Source organism: Natator depressus, chromosome 5 (assembly GCF_965152275.1).
Source record: "Natator depressus isolate rNatDep1 chromosome 5, rNatDep2.hap1, whole genome shotgun sequence".
NCBI classification, from domain to species: domain Eukaryota; kingdom Metazoa; phylum Chordata; order Testudines; family Cheloniidae; genus Natator; species Natator depressus.
The window spans coordinates 4,257,989-4,281,668 of NC_134238.1; the positions used below are offsets into that span (position 1 = coordinate 4,257,989).

General features: G+C 56.8%; 1 protein-coding gene across 5 annotated transcripts in view; it reads left to right on the forward strand.

Annotated features, from left to right (window-relative positions):
- CNTFR (ciliary neurotrophic factor receptor) overlaps positions 1 to 23,296 on the forward strand; it is a 439,486-nt gene extending 416,190 nt beyond the window's left edge. For 2 of the 5 annotated variants that reach the window (XM_074952258.1, XM_074952262.1), the window contains exons 8-10: positions 11,900 to 12,080; positions 18,114 to 18,258; positions 22,193 to 23,295. In XM_074952258.1, coding sequence (XP_074808359.1) covers positions 11,900 to 12,080; positions 18,114 to 18,258; position 22,193 — 327 coding nt within the window. In that variant the 3' untranslated portion in view covers positions 22,194 to 23,295. Of the gene's footprint in view, positions 1 to 11,899; positions 12,081 to 18,113; positions 18,259 to 22,068 lie in introns of all 5 variants that reach the window. The other 3 variants (XM_074952259.1, XM_074952261.1, XM_074952260.1) reach the window with 3 other exon arrangements.
- Positions 23,297 to 23,680: the final 384 nt, after the last annotated feature.

Genomic DNA, 23,680 nt, shown 5'->3' on the forward strand with positions numbered 1-23,680 from the left:
CAGACTAGATGACCTCTCGAGGTCCCTTGCAGTTCAATGCTACAATTCTATGTGTCCCACCTCCAAGTGACCCACCTTGGGTCGGCACAACAGCCCCCTCGATAGCCCCGCGGGATCACCTCGCCGGCCCCTCCCCGCAGGACCCGCTCATCACCTCCTCTGTGATGCACGCAGTTGGGCCTCTAACTTGGTCCTTGAATCTGCAAAGCCCCACTCCCACCCCAGCGCCGGCCTTTCCCAGGCCAGGAACAATGATCTGCTGTTGCTGTCTAAGCTGCCTGCAGCCAAGGTCCCTTTCATCTCATGCTCGTTTCCAAATGACTAGCGACACCCGGCAGCACTCCCCTGGCACTGCCCCAGCATCTTCCCAACATCAAACAGGAAGGGGGGGGGGACTCAGATCCGAGGACCAGTTTGACCCATGAGAGGGTGAGGCACAGCTGAGGCTGCAGGAGGGGGGGAAGCTCTGCAGGGAAAGGGGGTGTGTGGCTGCGTTTCTATTGGAAATCTTGCCGTGCTTGGGGGCAGTTGAATAAAGTCCCCAGGGTCTTCCACAGAACTTCTATTTGTTGCCGTTGGCTCTGGTTCCCCGTCGTGTCCCAAGCCTCAGCTCCTTCCCGCAGCCATGCTGAGGGGAGAGCCCAGAGCAGGGTGGGGGGTGCTGCTGAGAGTGCCCCTGTAAATCCCAAGCGGCGGAGCTGGGAGGCTTTCCGTGCGCCAGCCCCGCGGCGTGGGGCTTGGCTGGGGGCGCCGGCTGGCAGCACAGCGAGGGATGGGCATGAAGGGAATCGGAGTGTTTGTGAAACAAATCTCAGCTTCCAGACTCCATCTTCCCCCCGCACTCCCTCCTCCACTGCAGCAGATCCCGGGGCCTGGGACCTGCCTCCACGGCTCCCCGGCGGCTCCACGCCCAGGCTGGCTCAGGGCGAACCAAGGGGCCGATGCCCTGTGGGTCCCAGGGCGAACCCAGCCTCCCCGGGATCAGCCTGGGGGTGGCAGGGGGAGGCTGTGTGGGGGCAGCATGGGCGACATGAAACAACACACATCACCACAAATACACACCAGCGTGCAGTACCACAAATACACACAGCACCACAAATACACACCAGTGCACAGCACCACAGGTACGCACAGCACCACAAATACACACCAATGCACAGCACCACAAATACACACAGCACCACAAATACACACCAGCATGCAGTACCACAATTACACACAGTACCACAAATACACACCAGTGCACAGTACCACAAATACACACAGCACCACAAATACACACCATTGTGCAGCACCACAAATACACAGCACCATAGATACACCGCAGCGTGCAGCCCAAGAAATACACACCAATACACAGCACCACAAATATACCACAGCGGCCAGCACCACAAACGCACATAGTCACACCCATGTCACACCAACGATCACAAACACACGTGTGCTACAGCTACGCACCCCTCACACGAATACTCCCCAGCGTCGGCACTGCTGAGTCTCGCACATCCCCGGAAGGAGACGCAGGCACAGTTGCTCGCAGATAGGGTAGGGCTCCATTTGGGCAGAGAGGGGCAGTTCCCAGGTCCTGTCCTAGTACCGAACGGGCGGCCTCTTGGGCTAACCGACGTGGGTGCAAACCCACCTCACCCCCGGGCCTGCGCCACCGTCCATGCCACCGCAGACACAGCGCCGTCTGGGGCACCAGCAGAGCGAGCGTAGGCACGCCCAAATGAGCGGGGAGTCACAGCTGCCAGTTCCAGGCCAGCCATCTGCCCGACGCTCACACGCACACACTCCAGGACTGTCACAGACCGAGCAATGGGACTGTGTAGAAGTGTCAGATCCCAGCCTCTGCGCCACGAAAACGCAGGCCGGCTCCTGAGCAGGGCTGGGCCGGTTCACACCAGCTGAGGACGCTTGCCTCTGTCACGTTGGCCAGACAGTGTCTCGTCTCTGCGTCTGCACTGTGCTTGGTGACTCCAGTTTCCACCTCTGGTTTCGGGTCCCTGACCGTACTTGGGGACGGGGTGCTCGGGCTCTGCCGATCGCCTGCTGGCGCGATTGTTCTGAGCAGGGTTGCGCAGCCGGCTAGCTTGGCGTTGCTTTTGCTTTGTTCCCCGTGACTTGTATCACTGGCATCTTCAGCATCTTTCAGTCTGGGGCAGGCTTGGGTCAGCTGGGAAGTTCATGGCGTCTTTCTGTCGCAGGAGGAGCCCCAGTCCTGGCCCCGCAGCCCGTTGCTGCTGTACAAACACAGAGCAAAGACGCGGTCCCGGCCCCAAAGAGCCGACAGTAGAAGGGGGGTGTGGTTTTGTTGGGTACTGGGAGCGTCTAGGAACAAAGACTGCAGGCCACACTTCCACTGGGGGGGGGCTCTGCCCTGGGAAGGAGTGACACTGAAAAGGGCCTGGGGATCGTGATGGGTAATGAGCTGAACCTGAGCTCCCCGAGCAACGCTGTGGCTGAAAGGGCTAATGCGAGTCCATGACGCATCAAGAGGGGAATCTCCAGTGGGGGCAGAGAGGTTATTTTGGCACTGGTGCGACCGCTGCTGGAATCCAGGTCTGGTGCCCACGGTTCAAGAAGGATGTTGATAAATTGCAGAAGGTTCAGAGAAGAGCCACGAGAAGCAGTAAAGGGTTAGAAAACAGGTGTGAGACTGTCTACAGTGATAGACTCACGGAGCTCAGTCTTAACAGAGAGAAGGGTGCAGGGTGACTTGATTGCAATCTGTAAGTACCCACGTGGAGCACAAATATTTAATCATGGGCTCTCCAGTCTAGTAGAGGCAGGTCCAACACCATCCAATGGCTGGAAATTGAAGCTAGACAAATTCAGACTGGAAATAAGGCCTATATTTTTAACAGTAAAAAGAAAAGGAGGACTTGTGGCAGCTTAGAGACTAACCAATTTATTTGAGCATAAGCTTTCGTGAGCGACAGCTCACTTCATCGGATGCATAAAAGTGGAAAATGCAGTGAGGATGTTTTTATACACACAGATCATGAAAAAATGGGTGTTTATCACTTCAAAAGGTTTTCTCTCCCCCCACCCCACTCTCCTGCTGGTAATAGCTTATCTAAAGTGATCACTCTCCTTACAATGTGTATGATAATCAAGATGGGCCATTTCCAGCACAAATCCAGGGTTTAACAAGAATGTCTGAGGAACGGGGGTGCGGGGGGTAGGAAAAAACAAGGGGAAATAGGTTACCTTGCATAATGACTTAGCCTCTCCTAGTCACTCCCAGTAAATTCGTTAGTCTCTAAGGTGCCACAAGTCCTCCTTTTCTTTTTGCGAATACAGACTAACACGGCTGCTCCTCTGAAACCATTTTTAACAGTGACAGCGATTAACTGTGGAACACGTTCCCAAGGGTCGTGGTGGAGTCTCCAGCACGGATAATTTTCAGTTCAAGATGGGATGTTTTGCTAACAGCTCTGCTCTAGGGATTAGTGTGGGGCAGGTCTCTGGCCTGCGTTCTACGGGAGGGCAGAGGAGATGATCACAGCGGTCCCTTCTGGCCTTGGAATCTCTCAAAGTACCTTCGAGAGAGACCGAATGAATTTTTTCTGCTCCGGTGCTTTGTGGCAGAGGGCTGATTTGCTGCTTCGGCTGAGGTGGCCCCAGAAGTGGAATATTCCTGTCTGCATGTTGGTTAGCGGGGGGAACGGGCCCAGTTCTGCTCTGCAGCTGTGGTTGCTGGAGTCCTGTGGGTGTGGGGGGCGTTGCTGGCGGAGCAGCAGCTGTGCGGATTGCATTGGGGTTTGGTCCCAATCAGCGTTGTCAGCTGTTCGAGTTGGGCCCCAGACTTCCCTCCTGTCTGGCGGCACGGGGGGAGGGGGGAATCGGTTATAGTATCAGTTAATGTTGGCAGGAGTTTGATGGGGGGGGTTATCTAGCTAGTGGAGTGAGCAGAGATGGCAGCAACCTGCCTCTGGGTCCGGAATGGACCCCGCTGACAGATGGAAACGGAGGCTCCAGCCCCAAACGCAGCACGTGCCCTTATGCTGGGGGGGGCCGTACCCCAGGGACGGGGTCTGTCTCCTTCACACTTTGGCTGTAGGTGTGGAGATCGGCAGGCAGTCGGCCTGCGCTGTTGCATTTTGCCATGTAGACCGGACCTAGCCACATCCCCAGGCCACAGGCCCCGTCCACAGCAGCAGGGACCACGCTGGGGCTGATCAAGCACACAATAGCCACGGCCCCAGGCCGACACGGGGGCGTTAGCAGGGCCCTTACAGTGGGGCTATGAGCCTGTGACCTCCCCGCAGCTCGTGTGGGGCTCCCCCTCCATGGGGCAGGGTGGGGGGGTGTTAATATCCTCATGTGCATGGCTTTGAAAGTCGGTGTTGAATTAGCCCAGGATGTGCGGCCCAGAGCGAGAGGCCCAGGAATGCGCCGCAGCTGTAAACCATGGGCTCCCGCCGTGGCTCCAAGCTACATCCCGAAAGGATTACGTAAGCCTGGGGCGGGGGAGGGTGAGCTGATGGGGGGGGGCAGATTTTGTTATTTCCAGAGGGGAGGGGGAACGCTCCAGCTTCCCAGAGGAAATCAGATGCCATCAATAATTCCTGTTCACTCCCTAGGGGGACCCGTCACGCTCTCTGCATCGCACGTGCACCGACACAATTCCATACACAAACGCCCGGCACTCACACCCATGCACACACACTGACACAATTCCATACACAAACGCCCGGCACTCACACCCATGCCCATGCACTGACGCTTCCATACACACATGCCCTGTATTTATATCCATGTGCACACACTGACCCACTTCCACACACACACCCTGCACTCACACCCATGCACACGCTGACTCACTTCTATACACACACACACCCTGCACTCACACCCATGCACACACTGACTCGCTTCCATTCACACACGCCCTGCACTCACAGCAACACACGCCATGCATGCACATATACTCACATTGACACATCCCTATAAAAGCCCAAACACCACCCACGCCCACACACCCACCTACACATGCTGCCACACTCTTGTACACACTCACATGCATACAACACCCACAGCACACACATTCTCTCAGACTCACCCATAACCTTTCACACACCAAACTTCCATCCATCCATACTAACACTCATGTACACGTGTGTGCACTGACCCTCCTTCTCATTCACTCATGCACACAATATTGCTCGTGGGCAATACACAAACACACCGCTTCAATATACACATGTTGTTACCCCCAAACATACACGCTTAAAAACACGCGCACACGCGCACACACAGTCTATTGCACAACACTCCTACTGACTTGCGCACAATGCCATCCACACGTCAACAGCCGTACCGCACAGCACTCATACACCCCCACTGCTACCCTCTGGCTCTTTGTCTACCACCGTCTCTGGGGTACCAGGTCTCCGTAGTATCTCCGTTGGGTTGCATTGCAACAATGAGACCTCATTCTCCTTCAGCCCAGCCCATGGGTCTCCTTACTCGGGTCAACATCAAAACAACGCCAACAAATTCAATGCCTTGTTCTCCCTTGTTTCCCCCTTTAGCACCCCTGCGACTTTCAGTTTCCCTAACTCCTCTCCCATCCAGTCCCCACCCACGGATGCTCTTCTCCCCCCCTTCTTCCATGGCTCTCATCAATTTCTGATTGCTCCAGGCCTAGTGTGGCATGCACAGATACACACGGGGGCCTCCCTTTGCACACTGCTAGCCTTGCACTGCGCTATTCCTGGGCCGGCTGTCTCAGCGGGCACATCTCCTTGGTCCATCAGTCGTCCTCCCAGGTGCACCCCCAGAAACAGTCACCAGCTCTCAGCACATACTGGATAACGGTTTCCTTGCCCTTGGGAGGGTGTCAGGCCAGCGGGAATTGGTTGCAATGGTGAATGTGTCTGTCTCGTTTTCACTGACTCAGTGTGCGGCTACGCAGTGTGCTGGGAGGGTGGAGATCTAAAATGAGGCAGGACTTTTCTGCTCCACCTTGATCCTGTTGATGAATTTAGCTCTTTAAAAACTCGGCTGTTTGTTCAGATGGGGCCCCGGGGAGTTTGATGGAGTTACTCTGCCACAACTTGGGTCATTCACATTACTACTCACTGTTACTCCCCAGACAACAGCTGAAGTCTCAGAATATCCCATCAGTTCATCGGCAGCCTCAGACTGACAGGGGCTATCCAGATTCACGGTGGATTCCCACCTCACACACCCACTATCCAAGTTGCCCCCCTGGGGCACCAGCACATAATGTCCCTTGACTTTTCCCTCTGCTCTTGCACAGATTTGGGCTCACGCTGAGCACCCCCAGCCACAAAGGGAGCGTCTTCCTCTCCCCCCTTTGACGGCTGAGCTGAGATCTGACTGGTGCTCTCTGCCAGGGAGAGGGGTGGGAGGATGTGGGAGCTTCATGGTCAATGTCCCAGCTCTGGTTCTATCCCTCCTGCCTCTGTTCTCCATTGGCCTCCTGAGCTCCAGAATTGAGAGCAGAGGCCAACTTCCTCCCCTCCCCCCGAGCCGAGCAGATGGGTCATGTCAGACCCCTCGCAATCCTTCATCCGCTCAGACATGTTTATTATCCACATGTGTCTGGAGAGAAGATGGCTTGTGTCAGCGCAGGCCAGGAAGGAAGGGAGGGGACGTGAGCGAGTCTTGCCGGTTGCACATGGGGCCGTGCCGCGGATGGGAACTGGGCAGTGGCATCGCGTGGGTTAAACAGAGGGCTCGCAGGAGGGTACCATCGTCCTGTTAATCTGGAGGTTTCTTGTGACAGACACGACGGCCATCTGACAGCGCCCATCTAGGGGGTCCATGGGCTGCGGGTTTCTGGCTGCGGTGCCGGGGGGACTGACACCAGATGATGTGGTGTGACTGGAAGGCAGATGGGAAGATAACCGTGCACGTCCTCGCTCCTTCTGCCCGCGTGGAAGTCCCATGGTGTCCACACATGCAGACGTGCTCATCAGGCGAATCAGTGCATGGCCCCTGGGTTTGATCAAACACTTTGCATGCGTCACATAACACTGACCTGTATCCAAGGCCAGGAAAGAGCCATGCGGGGAGGTGAGTGGGCAAATGCAAGGGATTTAATTCCTACACGCTTGGCACTGGACCTGCCGTGAGAGGAGTGGAGGGTGCGTTTGGTCGGGTGTGCCAGAGAGACGGGACATCTGACTCCATGGGCCATTGGCCTGACCCAGCATTGCAGGGAGCCAGGGCACCAGGCTGGATGGACCATTGCCCTGTTTCTTTATGGCAAGTCATAATGTCCCTGTGTTATTTTAAATGGAATGGGACAGATCCTCAGCTGGTAAAAACTGACATCGCGCCGTTGAAGCCAGTGCCGTGGTGCCGGGTCACACCTGGGGAGGATCTGGGATGCACAGCACTGAAGACATATCAAGTAGGGCCAAGCAAGTGGATTTGGATGAAGTGAGAACCAGCCCCGAACTCCAGTGCAGAATTCAGCCGAGGAGATCTCAGATACGAGCCTGCAAAATCCAGGGTGCTGGGCTAGCCTTCAGGGAAATGTAGCTGACTCTGATCCTGCATTCAGTCAATGGCTTGGTCTACACTACAGAGTTAGGTCAACATAAGGCAGCTGGAGCGGTGACACTGACAAGAAGGCCGGCTCCCAGCTCCCCAGCTGTGCTGCCACCCAGGCTCCTGGTGTGGGCTGCTGCCCCCTGGGGTCCCAGCTCCCTGCTGGGAGCACGGCAGCTGACCGGACTCTAGGCGTGGATCTCCCCACCGGAGGCAAGAAGCCACGGGTGGCTTCTCCCTGTACATAGGTGGACCGAAGATTGTAGTGTCGACATGCCCTATGTCATGTGCCCAAGGGCAAAAGCCAAGAGATCCTGTAAGAGTCGATCGGCCTGAGCTCTTACTGCGCTGAGTGTACAATAGACTGTGCTCCGGAGATGGGCCTTCAAGCCAGCGTTTGCCTCGAGCAAACCCGCTTCTTGCACCACCCAGGTTCTCAGCCAGCTGCCACCGAGGAACCCACTTGCTCTGCCCCAGGTGGCGTGGGAGGAGGAAGAGAGATTTCCCCTGGCTTCACTATTTGCCATTGTCCGTGCCGAATAATATGCCTCGCCCCTTTGGTTTCGTAGCGCGAGGGCTGGTTGTTAAACACAGTGTGCGTGTAACCGGCGTGACCCTCCCGTGTCAGTAAGGCCCAGCGCAGGTACGTGCCCGTGCAGCACTCCCAGCATGCCTCAGTTCTGTCTTCCAGCTTCCCCCACACTCCCCTTGTCAGTGCCCCCCAGCCCTGACCTGCAGCCCCACTGCTTTTCCAGTCGTAGCCTCCCCGCCCAGAGCTGCACCGATGCACCTCCATTCTGACTTGCAGCCCCCCTGCTTGTCCAACCTGCCCCCTGCAGCCCCCTCTCCCCCTTTCTGCTGATCCCCTCAATAGTGGGTGCTCACCACCCGCCAACCACCCGACGATCAGTTGGCAGTGGGCAGGAGGCGCTGGGGGGAGGCGGTGGGAAGAGGTGGCGAGAGTGGGGCCTTGGGGGAAGGGGCGGGGAAGGGGCATGGCCTCGGGGACAGAGTAGGGGTGGAGCACCCACCCGGCAAGAAGAAAGCTGGCACCTGTGTGGACAGACACCGGCTGGGGGGTGAGGAGAGACCCACTGGCCCATTTGACTTGTGGCCGAGGTCGAACTCAAGCCCAGGGTCCCAGAGGTCGCGAGGGAGAATGGCTCGGCATTAACCCATCGCACCAAGCGTGCCGTGCGGCCGCTGGTCAACCCTCCCGTAACGCGGCGTGGTCACGGTGCCTCCCGCAGCCCCGGGGAGCCAGCTCCTGGAGTATGGTGGGACGTGGGCTCGCAGTGGAAATCCTGAGTGGGGCTTGGAGAGGGGCTGTCTCCGGGAGTCCGCCAAGGGGTCCTTTCCACAGTCTGTCCGGCCTTCGCTCGAGCAGGAATGCCGTGCGTTTTCGTGTCTCTCTCCCACAGGTGTGGGGCCAATGGAAGGCCTTGCCTTCCCCACCCCATCTGCCTGACATCCTGGCACCAACAGCTCCCCAGCACTTTACGAAGCGGTTTCCTTTCCACTTTATGCTGAGCCCCCGAAAGCCTAAACCTGAGAGCTCTCTCGCCCCTGTAGTGCTTTTCCTTCCCTCTCCCGTGCGGGCTGCTTTGTTAGGGCTGTCCCTGAGCGCCGGGCTACACGCGCTGATTTGTTGTCGTGAGGTGCGCCGGAGTGCTGGGCCTTCACGTTGCTGTAGGTGGGTTGGGTGTGCCAGCCACTGTCCGTTGCTGCGGGCTTGCTCGTGACCGGAGGGTCGCTCGTTCGCGCGGGGCTGAGCGCCAGGTGTGGTATGGTAGGGTTGCTTATGACGGAGCAGAGCCCCCTGGATTTGGTCCCACTGCAGCTGCCGAGTTCACCTCCCGCCCCAGAGCTGTGCTCCAAAATCCCCGCTTTCATTTGAAAACAATGGAGTTTCCAGGCTTCGTGGCTAGGAGGAAACCTCACAAACAGGCCACGTCGGCTCCCCCACCCCGCCCCAAGCGCTGCCTGACAGTGGGAGGGCTCGTCCCCTGCATCAGCCCAGAAGCCACAGAGTGCGTCTTCTGTGTAAAGCCCCCTCCTCCCCCGGAAAGAAAGCCTTGGGTAAGGAACGCCCTAGGGCTGACCTGGGGCCCTCTGGGCTGGTGCCGGGTGCCCTGGGCATCGTGGCTGTGAGTGGGGCACCAGAGGGCAGTAGGGGCTGAGGATCTGGGGCTCAGGCAGTGCTGGGCTGGGGCTCAGCCTCTCGGGTGTGGGGACATACCACGCTGGGCCTGGCCTCCCAGCCTTCTGCAGCCAGCTCCCCCTGCGCAGCGTCCCCCGCAGGCAGGGCTGGGGGTGCCCGGGGCACGGCCAGGGTCCCTCGCTCCCTGCCTTGCGGGCTGAGCGCCGCCAGCGGGCGGAGGGACAGCCGGCAGAGCCCTGGCCCCGCTCTGCGATCTGTCTCTGTCCCTCCCCTCTGCCTCTGGCTCCCGGGTCTCTCTCTAGCCGGGTCTGCCCGTCTCGCTGACTCTGGCGCTCATGGGCACTGCCAGGGCGGGCTGGCTGGCCTGCTGCTTCGGCCGGTCCGTCAGGCCGCGCTCTGGTGGGGGGGACCCGGCGGCCGGAGCTAAGCCGCCCCAGCGCTGATGCGTCCTGGGCCCAGCCCGACTGGGAATGACGGACCCTCCTGCGCGGGGCTCGGGGGGAGGGCAGAGGAGGCGGCTGGCTCCAGCCCTGCCTTGGCCCCCACCCCATCCCCGGCGGAGAGGAGCCGCCAGACAGGTGTCAGGGACGCGGTGACCAGCCTCGGGGGTGGAGGTCGGCCGTCCCCCTGCTCCTGCTGTGCAGCGCCTGGCGCACACTCTGCGGCTGCTCAGAACTGGCGCCACCACCCTGGCCCAGCCCCTGGCACCTGACAGACGGGCAGCCATGAAGACCCCCCATCCCCTGCCGAGCTACGATTCCTCCTCTCGGCTCCAGTTCCCTGTCTCCCCTCCCCCTCCATTCCTCCGTTCCCCATCCCTGTGCCCCCTCCCCTCCCCCTCCCATCCCCTCCTCCATTCCCTCACCCCTGTGCCCCATGCCCTTTCCCTCCATTCCCCCGTCGCCCCATCCCCCCTCCATTCCCCCATTCCTGTGCCCCATCCCCTCCCCCTCTATTCCCCCCTCCCCATCCCCTCCTCCATTCCCCCACCCCTGTGCCCCATCCGCTCTCCCTCCATTCTCCCCTCCCCATCCCCCCTCCATTCCCCCATCCCTGTGCCCCATCCCCTCCCCCTACATTCCCCCCTCCCCATCCCCCCTCCATCCCCCCACCCCTGTGCCCCATCCGCTCTCCCTCCATTCCCCCCCACCCATCCCCTCCTCCATTCTCCCACCTCTGTGCCCCATCCCCTCCCCCTACATTCCCCCCTCCCCATCCCCTCCTCCATTCCCCCACCCCTGTGCCCCATCCCCTCTCCCTCCATTCCCCCCACCCATCCCCCCATCCCTGTGCCCCATCCCCTCCCCCTTCATTCCCCCCTCCCCTATCCCCTCCTCCATTCCCCCACCCCTGTGCCCCATCCCCTCCCCCTCCATTCCCCCTCCCCCATCCCCCCTCCATTCCCCCACCCTGTGCCCCATCCCTTCCCCCGCCATTCCCCCATCACCCCATCCCCCCTCCATTCCCCCACCCTGTGCCCCATCCCCTCCCCCGCCATTCGCCCCTCCCCATCCCCACTCCATTCCCCCATCCCTGTGCCCCATCCCCTCTCCCTCCATTCCCCCCTCACCCATCCCTTCCTCCATTCTCCCACCCCGTGCCCCATCCCCTCCCCCTCTATTCCCCCTCCCCCCCTCCATTCCCCCATCCCTGTGCCCTATCCCCTCCCACTCCATTCGTCCATCACCAGTCCTGTCCCCCATCGCCTCCCCCTCCGTTCCCCCATCCCTGTGTCCCTCCCCTTCCCTCTTCCCCTCCATTCCCCCATCCCCATCCCTCCATCCTCCACCCTTTTCCATTCTTTCTCCCCAGGCCTGATCCTGAAGCCCCCAGGCCCTGTTGAGGCTGGTGGGAGCTGGGTACATGGAGGGCTGCCCAGGTCAGCCCCCCAGCCCTGTCCCACTCCAGGGGATCTCAGGCTGCCTGTGAAACTGGCCTGCAGAAGTGACAGGCGGTAGCATTCATGTCGCCCTGTAATGGGGATGTGGCCCAGGCCCCTCCTGCTCTAGCCGTGGCCATGGCAGGGGGTGTCAGTTGCTCTGCTCCACGGTGCTCCACCGCCCCCCCGCCCATGGCCCTAGCTCCCCGTCCACACCCAAGGAGAGGCCCTGCCCAAGCCCCCCGCTCCCCTCTAGGGTCTCTCCACAGGCCTTCCCCTAGGGATGCGGCCGCACCCCGGTGACCGCCCCCTCCCCTCTCCCCATGCAGGTGGAGCTGTCTGACGGGACGTCCCACACCATCACCGACGCCTACGCCGGCAAGGAGTACATCATCCAGGTGGCCGCCAAGGACAACGACATCGGCACGTGGAGCGACTGGAGCGTCGCTGTGCATGCCACGCCCTGGACGGAGGAGCCCAAGCACCTCACCACGGAAGCCCCGGTGGCAGGTGAGGGTGCCAGGCAGCAGGGGGCCCAGCCGGGACGGTGCAGCAGGGCCCGGGGGTTTGACCCCTCTCCTGCCAAGGGCTTGGCATCACCGCTGCTGCACAGCTGATGGGAGGCGGGGAGTCAGGCCCCACGAAGGGGGGGGAAGGGGGTTGCCCAAGTTCACACCTCAAGTAGCAGAGTCAGGAAGAGAACCCAGGAGTCCTGGCTCCCAGCCTCCTGCTTTGACCACTAGACCCCACTATCCTCCCAGTGCCAGGGATAGAACGAGGAGTCCTGCTTTCCAGTCTCTAACCCACTAGCCCTCACCCTGTCAAGCTGGCGCACTGCATCATGGGACAGCTGGAGGCCAGGAGCACTGGCACTCATGAGACTGAGTGAAAGCAACCCAGGGACCCCAGGCCCCTGCCTTTCCGGTGGCAGCAGGTTTCAGGATCCAGGTGCAGGGGGCAGTCCCCAGCTCCTGGAGCTATTGTTTCAGGCTCTCTGCATACTCAGGTAGGCATCAGTTAACTTAGGGCACATTTTCAAGCTTTTCTCTGCATCCATGAAGGACAGAAACACATTACTTTTCAATGGTTTCAGAGTGGTAGCCATATTAGTCTGTATCAGCAAAAACAACGAGGAGTCCTTGTGGCACCTTAGAGACTAGCACATTTATTTGGGCATACGCTTTCGTGGGCTAAAACCCACTTCATCAGATGCATGGAGTGAAAAATACAGTAAGCAGTTTATATATACAGCACATGAAAAGATGGGAGTTGCCTTACTAAGTGTGGGGTCAGTGCTAATGAGGCCATTCACATTCAATTAATGTGGAAGTGGTCTATTCTCAACAGTTGACAAGAAGGGGTGAATATCAAGAGAGGGAAAATTACTTTTGTAGTGTTAACGAGGGCAATGCAATCAAATTGCCACTTTTAAGTCTGTTATTGAGTATCCAGAGAGAGTGAAGTATTATGATTCCTGACGTCTGATTTGTGTCCATTTATTCTCTTGCGTAGAGACTGTCTGGTTTGGCCAATGTACATGGCGGAGGGGCATTGCTGGCACGTGATGGCATATACCACAATGGTAGATGTGCAGGGGAATGAGCCCCTGATGGTGTTTCTGATGTGGTTGGGTCCTATGATGGTGTCCCTAGAATAAATATGCAGACAGAGTTGTCACCGGGGTTTGTTGCAGGTATTGGTTCCTGGGTTAGTGTTTTTGTTGTGTGGTATGTAGCTGCTGGTGAGTATTTGCTTCAGGTTGGGGGGCTGTCTGTAAGCGAGAACTGGCCTGTCTCCCAAGGTCTGTGAGAGTGAGGGACCGTCCTTCAGGATACGTTGTAGATCCTTGATGATGCACTGGAGAGGTTTTAGTTGGGGGCTGTAGGTGACGGCTAGTGGCGTTCTGTTAACTAAAACCTCTCCAGCACATCATCAAGGATCTACAACCTATCCTGAAGGACGATCCCTCACTCTCACAGATCTTGGAAGACAGACATCAAGAAGTGTAACATTCAAAAACCAGTAGGAGAGCACTTCAATCTCCCTGGACACTCAATAACAGACTTAAAAGTGGCCATTCTTCAACAAAAAAACTTCAAAAACAGACTCCAAAGAGAAACTGCAGAACTGGAATTAATTTGCAAACTGGACACCATCAAATTAGGCTTGAATAGAGACTGGGAGTGGCTGGGTCACGACAAAAAGTAATTTTCCCTCTGTTGATACTCACATCTTCTTGTCAACTGTTGGAAATGGCCAACGTCCACCTGGATTGCATTGCCCTCATTAACATTACAAAAGTAATTTTCCCTCTCTTGATATTCACCCCTTCTTGTCAACTGTTGAGAATAGGCCACTTCCACCTTAATTGAATTGGCCTAATTAGCACTGACCCCCTCCTCCCCCACTTGGTAAGGCAACTCCCATCTTTTCATGTGCTGTGATATATATACTGCTTACTGTATTTTCCACTCCATGCATCTGATGAAGTGGGTTTTAGCCCACGAAAGCTTATGCCCAAATAAATGTGTTAGTCTCTAAGGTGTCACACGGACTCCTCGTTGTTTTTACTTTTAAATGGCGGTTGAGATTCGGATTCATCACGTGCCTCCAGGGGCTGGGGCCCTAGGTATGGGCCCATAATGCCTATGCTGTCCACACTGGCTCTGCCCAGCTGTGAGACTGGGGCTCCTGCCAGAGAGTGGGGAGGAACGAAACGCGAGACAAGGCCCAAGCCCCTTGGTGTTGTCAGTGCATCTGACGGGGCTCCCTCAGATGCCTGTCCCAGGCCGTGACTCGGGCCAGACGCCTCCTCCCTCCACCTCGAGCTGTTGCATTTTGTCCATCTCCGGTCACACACACCTACAAACGGGCTAATTAACCTTAAGAGCGCCTCCCCCCCTTCCCCATTGGACAGATGGGTAAACTGAGGCACTGGAAGGTTAAAGCCCAAGGTTTCAAAGAGCCAGGTAGATGTGGGTGCCCAGCTCGCAGCATTTCCAGCCTCCCAGGCTGGGCCCCCCAAACTAGCAGAGACCTTTGCCAGCTGGACCTCAACAACTCACCCCTGGCCAGAGTGACGCAGCTTCCGAGCTGGGATTCAAACTTATCCAGTCCCTGGTCTAAGCACTTGCCCGTGCTTCTCTCTCTCCTTGACACACAACACATACGTGCAAATGTCCTGTATGCTCACACACGCACAAAACACCTGTCCACAAATCCACACACACGCTGCTTGGAAACGACGGAGCCCAACAGGCTCCCTCGGAATTAGCCTCTGCTTCTGTCTCTTGCCCTGACACCTTCAAGAGGTTTGGCTAACAGCCAGCTAGGTTTGGCCTCCACCGGGACCGGGCCATGTACCATCCCCACGGCGGGCGCACTCCCCCCAGCTGCGATACAACGTTTCAGCCGGCATGTCAGATGGTGGCCTGGCCTCTGCTGACTCAGCTCCTCCCAGCTCTGGCCTCCAGCTTGCGAAGAAGCGCTAAGGATTCATAGGAAGGTTATTATTCAGTGGAGTGCTGCCCCCCAGCTCCCCTGATCCCGCACAATGGCTCGGAGCCATGCCAATTAGAAAGAAAAGGCACAAAGTTAACAAGCCCCTGTTTCTAGGAAAGAGCTGGGACCGCGTCCAATTCACGACGTCGGCCTTCGGTTTCCCAGAAGGACTGGAGCGGACCCCGGCTTGGTTCCCCCAACTGGCACTGACTGCCAGGAGGTTGGGCAATCCACATCCCCAGAGCAAATAAATCACTGCTTCTCACAGAGAACTGGGACAGCGTCCAAATTCTCAGCGCTGCGCAAATCTTTGCCACTACCGGCCGTGGGTGTGCAAGGCCTTGGCACTGCTGACACTCTGTGTGTGTGTGTGTGTGTGTGTGCGTGTGCAAATCCTTGGGCTGTTAGCTGTGTGAGTCAAAGGAGCCTCGCCCGCATGGGGCATGCAGGCGAGCGGGGAGGCACTCGATGCTGCAGTCCAGAGGAAGAAGCCCAGGCTGCTTGCTCTCAAGCTGAAGGAAGATACACTGAGATTTGCCCTCCGGAGGCTGCGGCACCTGCCAGGACTCTGCTGCATGAAGCTTATCAGACAGAGCCAGGAGTTTGCAGCCGTTCAGACACATGCTGCCTCGGACGCATACACAAACCCCTGCAAGGTAACACACATACAGACACACACACCCCGACATCACACAAACATACACCCAAATGCTAACAAACATGCAGGCATTCACCCGTTTACACACACAGCTATACTCGCTCACAGACACTCCCTGGGGCGTGTGAACGCTCACATGAATACACACACACGCCTGGTTTTCTCCAGTTCAGTTAACTAATCCTTTGTGAGCGTAACAAACTATACAAGTGTTGCTGCAGATTGACTCACACACACCTCTTCATATGCATGCACACACCACCTTGAATGCACACGAATGACTTGCATGCACACACACACACACAGAGTTCTCACACGCACACCCCCTTTGCACACCTCTTGATGACAATCGCTCTGAAATAGCTGAGCTGCACCGGACCCCTCTGAATTAGCCTCTGCTCCTCCCTTTCTCTGTCTCCTGGACACCTTGGAGAGGTTTGGCTAAGCACCTGCTGAGATCCTCCCCCCACCCCGCCAAGATTGGCGCATGGCCCCCCGTGACAGTTCCAGTCAGCGTGTGACGAGTGGCCTGGTTCCCCCAGGCCTGCTGTCCAGCTGTTGGACTGACTCTGCTGGCCCTTGGCTCCTGGCCAGTGGCACCAGTTAGATCTAAAAGCATGAGCAGCTGTTTGCTGCTAGGAAAGTGGCAGTGATTCCACTCTGGCAGCGCTATGGAAGTGGGGGCCCCAGAAGGGCCGGAGGGAATTCCGGGTTAGGGGCCCCCCAAGAGCAGGGGGGAATACGGGAATGTCTGACCTCCTTGGAGGACTGACCTCCAAGTGCAAGGCTGGGGGGTGGGGTGGGGGGCTGTATGCCAGGATACAGTACTCTGTAGCTGATCCAGGGGCGCAGGCTGATGAGGTCATGAAACTTGTGACTTGCTGTGCTCATGATATCATAAGGCTCCTGACAGGCCTCGCTGATGCGAAGGGCGTCTCAAGGCACATGACGTGCTGTGAGGGTGATGTCAGAGACCTTGCATCACAGCCCTGACGACACCATGAAGTCTGACATGTCTGATGATGTCATGAAACTTGCCTCCACCGTGCTGGTGATGTCATAGGCCAGTGATGTCAGGGGGGGTCTGTGCATATGGTGAGGTGAGGCCTCCGGAAACCAGGCTGGGAGGCAACACCTGCTCGCGCCTCATTCATCACAGCCCGGTTGGGCCACAGCATTCCCCTGCCCAGACCCAGCGAAGGGCCTGGGCCCCTGTGTGGAGTCACGGCCCTGTTCACCCTCTGCAGGTGCCACCTTGCAGGAGACGGCACACGCCCATGGGAGTCGGGACTATCCTAAAATGGGGGATGACCCCAAAGGGAGATGGGGCTGGTCAGATTTCCCCATGGGTGAGCCCACATCACCACCCACGTGAGTGGCACGCCCACCGGGAACTCTCTCTCTCAACCCAGGCCCCCTCACGGAGGACGCCAGCCACGTATGGCAGTAAAGTCGCGCCACCCCCCTCGAGCCACTATCACCAGCCGGTCCCCCCAGAGCAGAGACCTCCGCGTTCCGACCTGGGGCAGACACCCCAGCCCCGACCTGCGAGGCGCAGCCCAGCCGTGGCTCTCCCTTCACGTGGGCGGGCCGACGGCCCGTGCTGCGTCTCCCGGCTCCCCAGAACCCCAGCCGGTTCCCGTCACAGGCTTTGGCCACTCTGCCTTTGGGCATCCCCAAATCCGCCCTGGCACCCTCAGGGACATTTCTGTGGGGGGGTGCCCTCTGCTGGCCATTCTGTTTAACACGGGGCCCCAGTGGAGCTGGGCTTGCAGAAAGCTCTGAGCAGGTCCCTTGGCAGACGTGGGCATCAAAGACCGGGCACCCCAAGGAGCTGTGCAGAGCTGAGGCCCACCCAGGAGGCTGCAATGCTCATAACCCAGCCCAGTGGGGGCGCAGAGCTCTTGCTGAGGCTGCACGCCAGGCCCCTCAGATTGGGGGTGGGGGGCTGAGGGAGGACAGGTCATGCCAGTGTCCAGTTCCCAGGGCAGTGCCCAGAGCAAAGGGAGCCATGCCCAGCCCCCTTCAGCCAGAGGAGGTAAAGGGGAAATTAATCGGGGCTCGTGGCTAGTGTGGTGAGGGAGGGCTGGATACACAAGTGCACAGAGAGACTAAACAAAGCAAGAGGCTAGCTGGTGAGATGACGGGGGGGCAGACAGATTTTCCTAATCCAGGAAAGTATTGTCAGGAAGCTGCCGGATGGACAAAGGGCTTTTAATAGGCAGGGGGCAGACAGGCTGAGCCCTGGCCTGGGAGAGACGCTGCCGTCCGTGCCATGCCAGGGCGGGCCTGTAGCTTGGAGGGAAGGTGAAGCGGGCAGGAGGCGATGCAGACCGTAGCTGCCTGTTGGCCCATCTGCAGGCTGTTCCTTTCCCTCGCTCCAGAGACGACGACCACCAGCAGCTCCTCCTTCGTGCCGCCCCCCACCACCAAGATCTGCGACCTGGAGGCCGTTGTCGGCAGCGGGGCCGTGACCATGTCCTGGGCGGCGGGATTGGTACTGGCAGCAGCTGGCGTTCTGTTTATTTAGTAAGTATTCACCAGCTCCGGCAGATCCCTCCTGCCCGTCCTCACTGGGCTGGAGCCAAACTAGCCACGCACGGGCCGCCAGAATGGGACAATCACACTCGCAGGGCAGTACGCAGAGTCCTTGGCGTGCTCTTCACTGGCACCCGAAGTGTGTGTTCACTGTGAGGTAACTACCCCGCAAAAGGCACCGGTACCGTTACCAGTAAGGAGCTAGGCCAGGCCAGCACTAGACCCCTGTGCTGGGTCGGCCTCCCCTAGTTCATCTCGCAGTCGCACTATGGAGCCTTGTCTCCACAAGGATTGCACAGTGGCAGAGATAACAGGTGTTAGGTATCCTGGGAGAAAAACACACCTTGCCAGTGGAAATGTAGCCTGGGACACTGGAGACACAAGATGCCTGTTAGATCTATCTATCTATCTATCTATCTTTCTATCTATCTAACCCCCATGCACATCTGTCTGGCTGTCTATTCTAATCTGTTTTAGCCTGCTGCCCATCACCATGGTGTCTGGGTGCCTTTCATGTAAAATCAAGAGCAGAAGTAAAGTCTCTGGCCTATCTCTCTTTTGGGGGTCAGAGTGCTGATTTGGGGGGGGGTGATTTGATTTGTTGGTGTTGTTTGGGGGGACGGGTTGAGTCTGATTTCTCCCGGTGGGGCTTTGCAGTACAAAAGGATGTCAGTATTGGGTAGAAGGGGGGGTCAGTGCTCAGATTTGGGGGTGGGACGGGGGTCAGTGTTGTGAGTGTCATCATGACTAAAGGGTATTTCAAGAAGGAAGGTTTGCCAGGGTTTCCTAGAGGCGTTTTCACTCTAATCTCGTCTGCTGGGCAAGCGAGGGGGAAAGGGCCTTAGTTAAAATGAGAGCTGGGTCCCAAATCAAGAGTGTGATAAGATTATTTGTTTGAAACGTGGTGGAGTTTTTTGGACTAAATTTGATCATTTTTCAAAAACAGAAATCACACAAACACACACACACACACACACACAGAACCCGTTTGCTGGACCAGCTGACTCACACCGTGGTGTTTTGCAAAACTGAAAATGTTTGGGCTGAAAAAAATGTTGATTGCAACGTCCAAAACATTTCTGTTTGGAAAAACTGCGACTTCTTTAAATCTAAAAAGATATGGATTTAAGAAAAGCTGAAAAAAGCAAAAGAAAAATTCAGCCGTTCTCAAGGGAAGAGGCACAAAATGGTCTGAAATTTTTCAAAAGGCTCCCAAACAATTTTTAAAACTTTTCCCACCTACTTTAAAATTAACTAGAAAGCTTAGCAAGCAAACGTACCCACATGTACATACATATTCTAGTCTCCCATGTTTAAGAAAGATGAATTCAAACTGGAACAGGTGCAGAGAAGCGCGACTAGGATGATCAGAGGAATGGAAAACCTACCTTCTGAGAGGAAACTCAAGGAGCTTGGCTTGTTTATCATAACCAAACAAAGGCTGAGGGGCGATCTGATTGCTCTCTCTAAATACATCAGAGAGATAAATATCAGGGAGGGAGAGGAGTTATTGAAGTTAAGCACCAGTGTGGACACAAGAACAAATGGATAGAAACTAGCCATCAACAAGTTTAGGCTTGAAATGAGACAAAGGTTTCTAACCATCAGAGGAATGAAGTTCTGGAACAGCCTGCCAAGGGGAGCAGTTGGGGCAAAAAACCTACCTGGCTTCAAGACTCACCTTGATAAATTTATGGAGGGGACAGTATAAAGAGGTAGCTGACAACGGCATATGGCCAATCCGCAAATGCTATTAGCAAATATCTCCAATGGCCAGAGATGGGACACTAGATGGGGTGGGTTCTGAGTTACTACAGAGAATTCTTTCCCAGGTGTCTGGCTGGTGGGTCTCGCCCACATGCTCCGGGTCTAACTGATCACCATATTTGGGGTCGGGAAGGAATTTTCCTCTGGGTCAGATTGGCAGAGACCCTGGGGGGTTTCGCCTTCCGCTGCAGCACGGGTCACTTGCTGGTTTAAACTAGTGGCCATGGTGGGTTCTCTGTCACTTGAAGTCTTTAAAGCAAGATTTGAGGACGTCAGCAACTCAGCCAGAGGGTCTGTAACAGGAGTGGGGGGTGAGGTTCTGTGGCCTGCAACGTGAAGGAGGTCAGACTAAATGATCATGATGGCCCCTTCTGGCCTTAAAGTCGATGAGTCTGTGAGGTACATACGGATGTACTCACAGACACATGCACGCACAGACCCGTACACACACGTACACGCACACAAAGGCATGCATGAATGCCCATAGGTACATACACGCAATTGTGCACACTCATGCCCATGCACGGACACACACACACACACACATTCACGTATGCATCCACACATAGAGTGATGCACACACACACTTAGCTTATGCTCAAATAAATTGGTTAGTCTCGAAGGTGCCACAAGTCCTCCTTTTCTTTTTACACACACTTAGGATTGCCAACACTCCAGGATTGTCCTGGAGTCTCCAGGAATTAGAGATTAATCTTTAATTAAAGATTATGTCATGTGATGAAACCTCCAGGAATACGTCCAACCAAAATTGGCAACTCTACCCAGCCTGCATGCACACAGTTGTATGGCCACACACATATTCACTCACATCTATCCACTCACACATCAGCACCCCCCAGCCTACACTTGCCCACGCACACGCTCACACAGGTCTGCACTTGTACACACCCACGTGGACACACACACAGGCACACTCATGCATGCCCCTTGCCCACGCACACCCAGATGTGATAGCCTTAGCCCAAGGAGGACTCCCTTTGCTCTCAGGGGAGAGCCGTGCTGTGTGTGGACACACGGCTCTTCCTCACACAAAGCAGTCTGCTTAGCCTGGAACACGGGGACGTTTCAGAATCAAAGGCTTCGCTCTGCCATTGAGCCTTGAAGCAGTGCACTTCCTGTTGGAGGCGGCGTTTCAAAGGATAAGGGACCCCCTACTGCTACCAGTGAGGGGAGATCTCCATTTTCCAGAGTGATGAACTCCTCACCTCATTAAAGTTAATAGCAAAACTTCCAGTAATTGCAGTGGGGCCAGGATTTCTGGGATCCCCGCCCTCTGACTGCAGTCTGTGGATTCTTTTCGCTGTGATGCAGAGTGGGGGCACCCCAGGGATAGGGGCAAGGGCCAATCTGTGTAGCTATAAATCTACCTGTCTCATGCTTCAGGGCTTCAGCCACCACCTGGAGGGCTTTGGGAGGGAATTTTTTCCCTATTGTATTCTGGGGTTTGTGGGTTTTTTGGTCTGAAGCATCAGAGATGGCCGGGGTGGAGATGAGACACTATTTGGGGTGTGCTGGCGCCCTGAGATGGCCCTGAGAATTCCCTTTCTTGGGTGCTTGGCTGGTGAGTCTTGCTCCGGGTCTAACTGATCACCAGATTTGGGGTTGGGATCATTTTCTCCCAGGTCAGATTGGCAGTGTTCTTGATGGGTGGGGGGGTTGTCTTCCTCTGTGGGGCATGGATCGCCTGCTGGGATCATCTGGGTCTATCTCCCCTAGTCAGTTCCCTGCCATTGCCGAGGTGTTGGCCTCTGGTGCTCCTCGGTGACTCCTGGTCTCTGCCTGTGGCACACAATAGCTCCCGAGGCCTGTAACACTTTGCTCTAATCCAGGTTCTGGGGGGAGCATGCGGGGGGCTGGCTGTGCTATACAGCAGGTCAGATTGGATGATCTGGTGGGTCTCTTCCGGCCTGTGACGCTGTGGCTTTCTACTGTACCGCGCCTGCGTGTGCTGCTTTCAGAGCCCCCCTGAGCGCAGGCGGTGACCCCTCTCTCTGTTCCTCTACCTGCCTGCAGATCCCCTCCTCGCAGCCCCCCGGAGGAGACCACCCCCCGCCCCCCGTCTGAATCTATTTTCTCTTCTATTTTGCACACGTTAAGGCGGACGTATCACATTTCTCTTCATCGCTTCACTTTGTAGAAGGACAGACCTGCCGCGCTGCGAGGATTTCCCCGCCCCGAACTGCCGGGGGGACGCGGAACCTTTACAAAAAGAGAGAGAGAGAGCGAGAGAGAGAGACGCCCCCACTCCCCTGATGCCCCCCCCCCAAACAGCGAGACGCCAACCCCGGCCGCGCTGCAGAGGAGAGCGCCAGCCGCCCTGGGCGAGAGATCGGATCATACAGCTAAACCGCCATGCCAAAGATGCTTCGCTACTTCGCTTCACGCCCACGGCGCTCTGCTGCCCCCGGTGCCACAACACGGGTGACAAAACGTGTCAAACACACACGGGACGGGGGAGGGGCCTCGAAACCACAATGAGCCTCGTAAGGGGGCGAGCCCCTCCACCCGCTCCTCAGGGGGGGCGACGAAGAACTGAACTGGCTTCCAGAAGCCCCAGGCTGGAGGGGCGGCGGGGGGTTTAGTCCCCCCAGATGCGGTTCCCCACCCCCAGCCCCCGTGCGACAGAGGACATAAGCACTGTTTTCACGAGCGCAGACGAGCGCATTGGGGGCTTTCTTTTTTACGGGAAACAGGAATCTGAGAACAACAGCCACACCGACCCTCCTCCCTCCGCCGCCCGCCTGCACTGGACTCCCGGCACCTCCCAGCCCCCCACCCGTGCCCCCCAGCCCGGGCGAAATCAGCGAGGAGACAATAGCTACAGTGAAGTCTGCGACTCTCCCCCGCCCCGTTGCCTGGTTGTCTCTCTTTTTATCACCTCCCTTCCATTTCTACAGGGAAGCGCCTCGGTTTCTGTATTTGTCTTATTACCGAAAAACAAATATTCATAATGGAACTGTACGACACAAACGTATCTCCCCCCCATGCTCGTCCGTTGCCCCCATCCTTCGTTCTCTCCTCCCCCCACTCCCGCCGCACCCCGGTCTTGTTTTGTAAGACAGCACCCTGCCCGTTCCGAGCGCAGTATTTAATACCCGATGTCCTAGTATTCCAAAAGTTAACATGCTGTATTTGAATTTTTTATAGATGTATATATAAAAAAACAAACAAAAAAATCCACACACACACCCCCACCCCAAAACAGCCAACAACAACAAAAAACAACCCAGGAGAGAGGTTGTTCATTAAACGTGATCATTTCGTGATGACTGTCGGCCCCTGGAATTATTTCACCTCAAGGTCAGGGCTGAGCCCCAAGTATTCTAGACCCTTGGGGGCCCCAGTGATGGGGGGCCAAAGAGGGTAGAATGCTTCCAGTCATTCCCACCATCCGGTGCTGGTGGGTGGGGAAGAGATTAGACTGATTGAAAAAGCCTCCAGATCCAGAGTTCTAGAGTTTTTGGAGTTCCAGAACCCCTAAGAGTGTTAGTGCCTTTTGGAGTCCTTAGACCCCCCCCCCCAGAAAAAGTTCTAGATCCCTTTGGAGCCCTCGAACCCCCAAGAGTTCTAGAGACTTTTGGAGTTGCAGAGTTCTGGGCATTCTAGCACTACCCAGAGTTCAAGA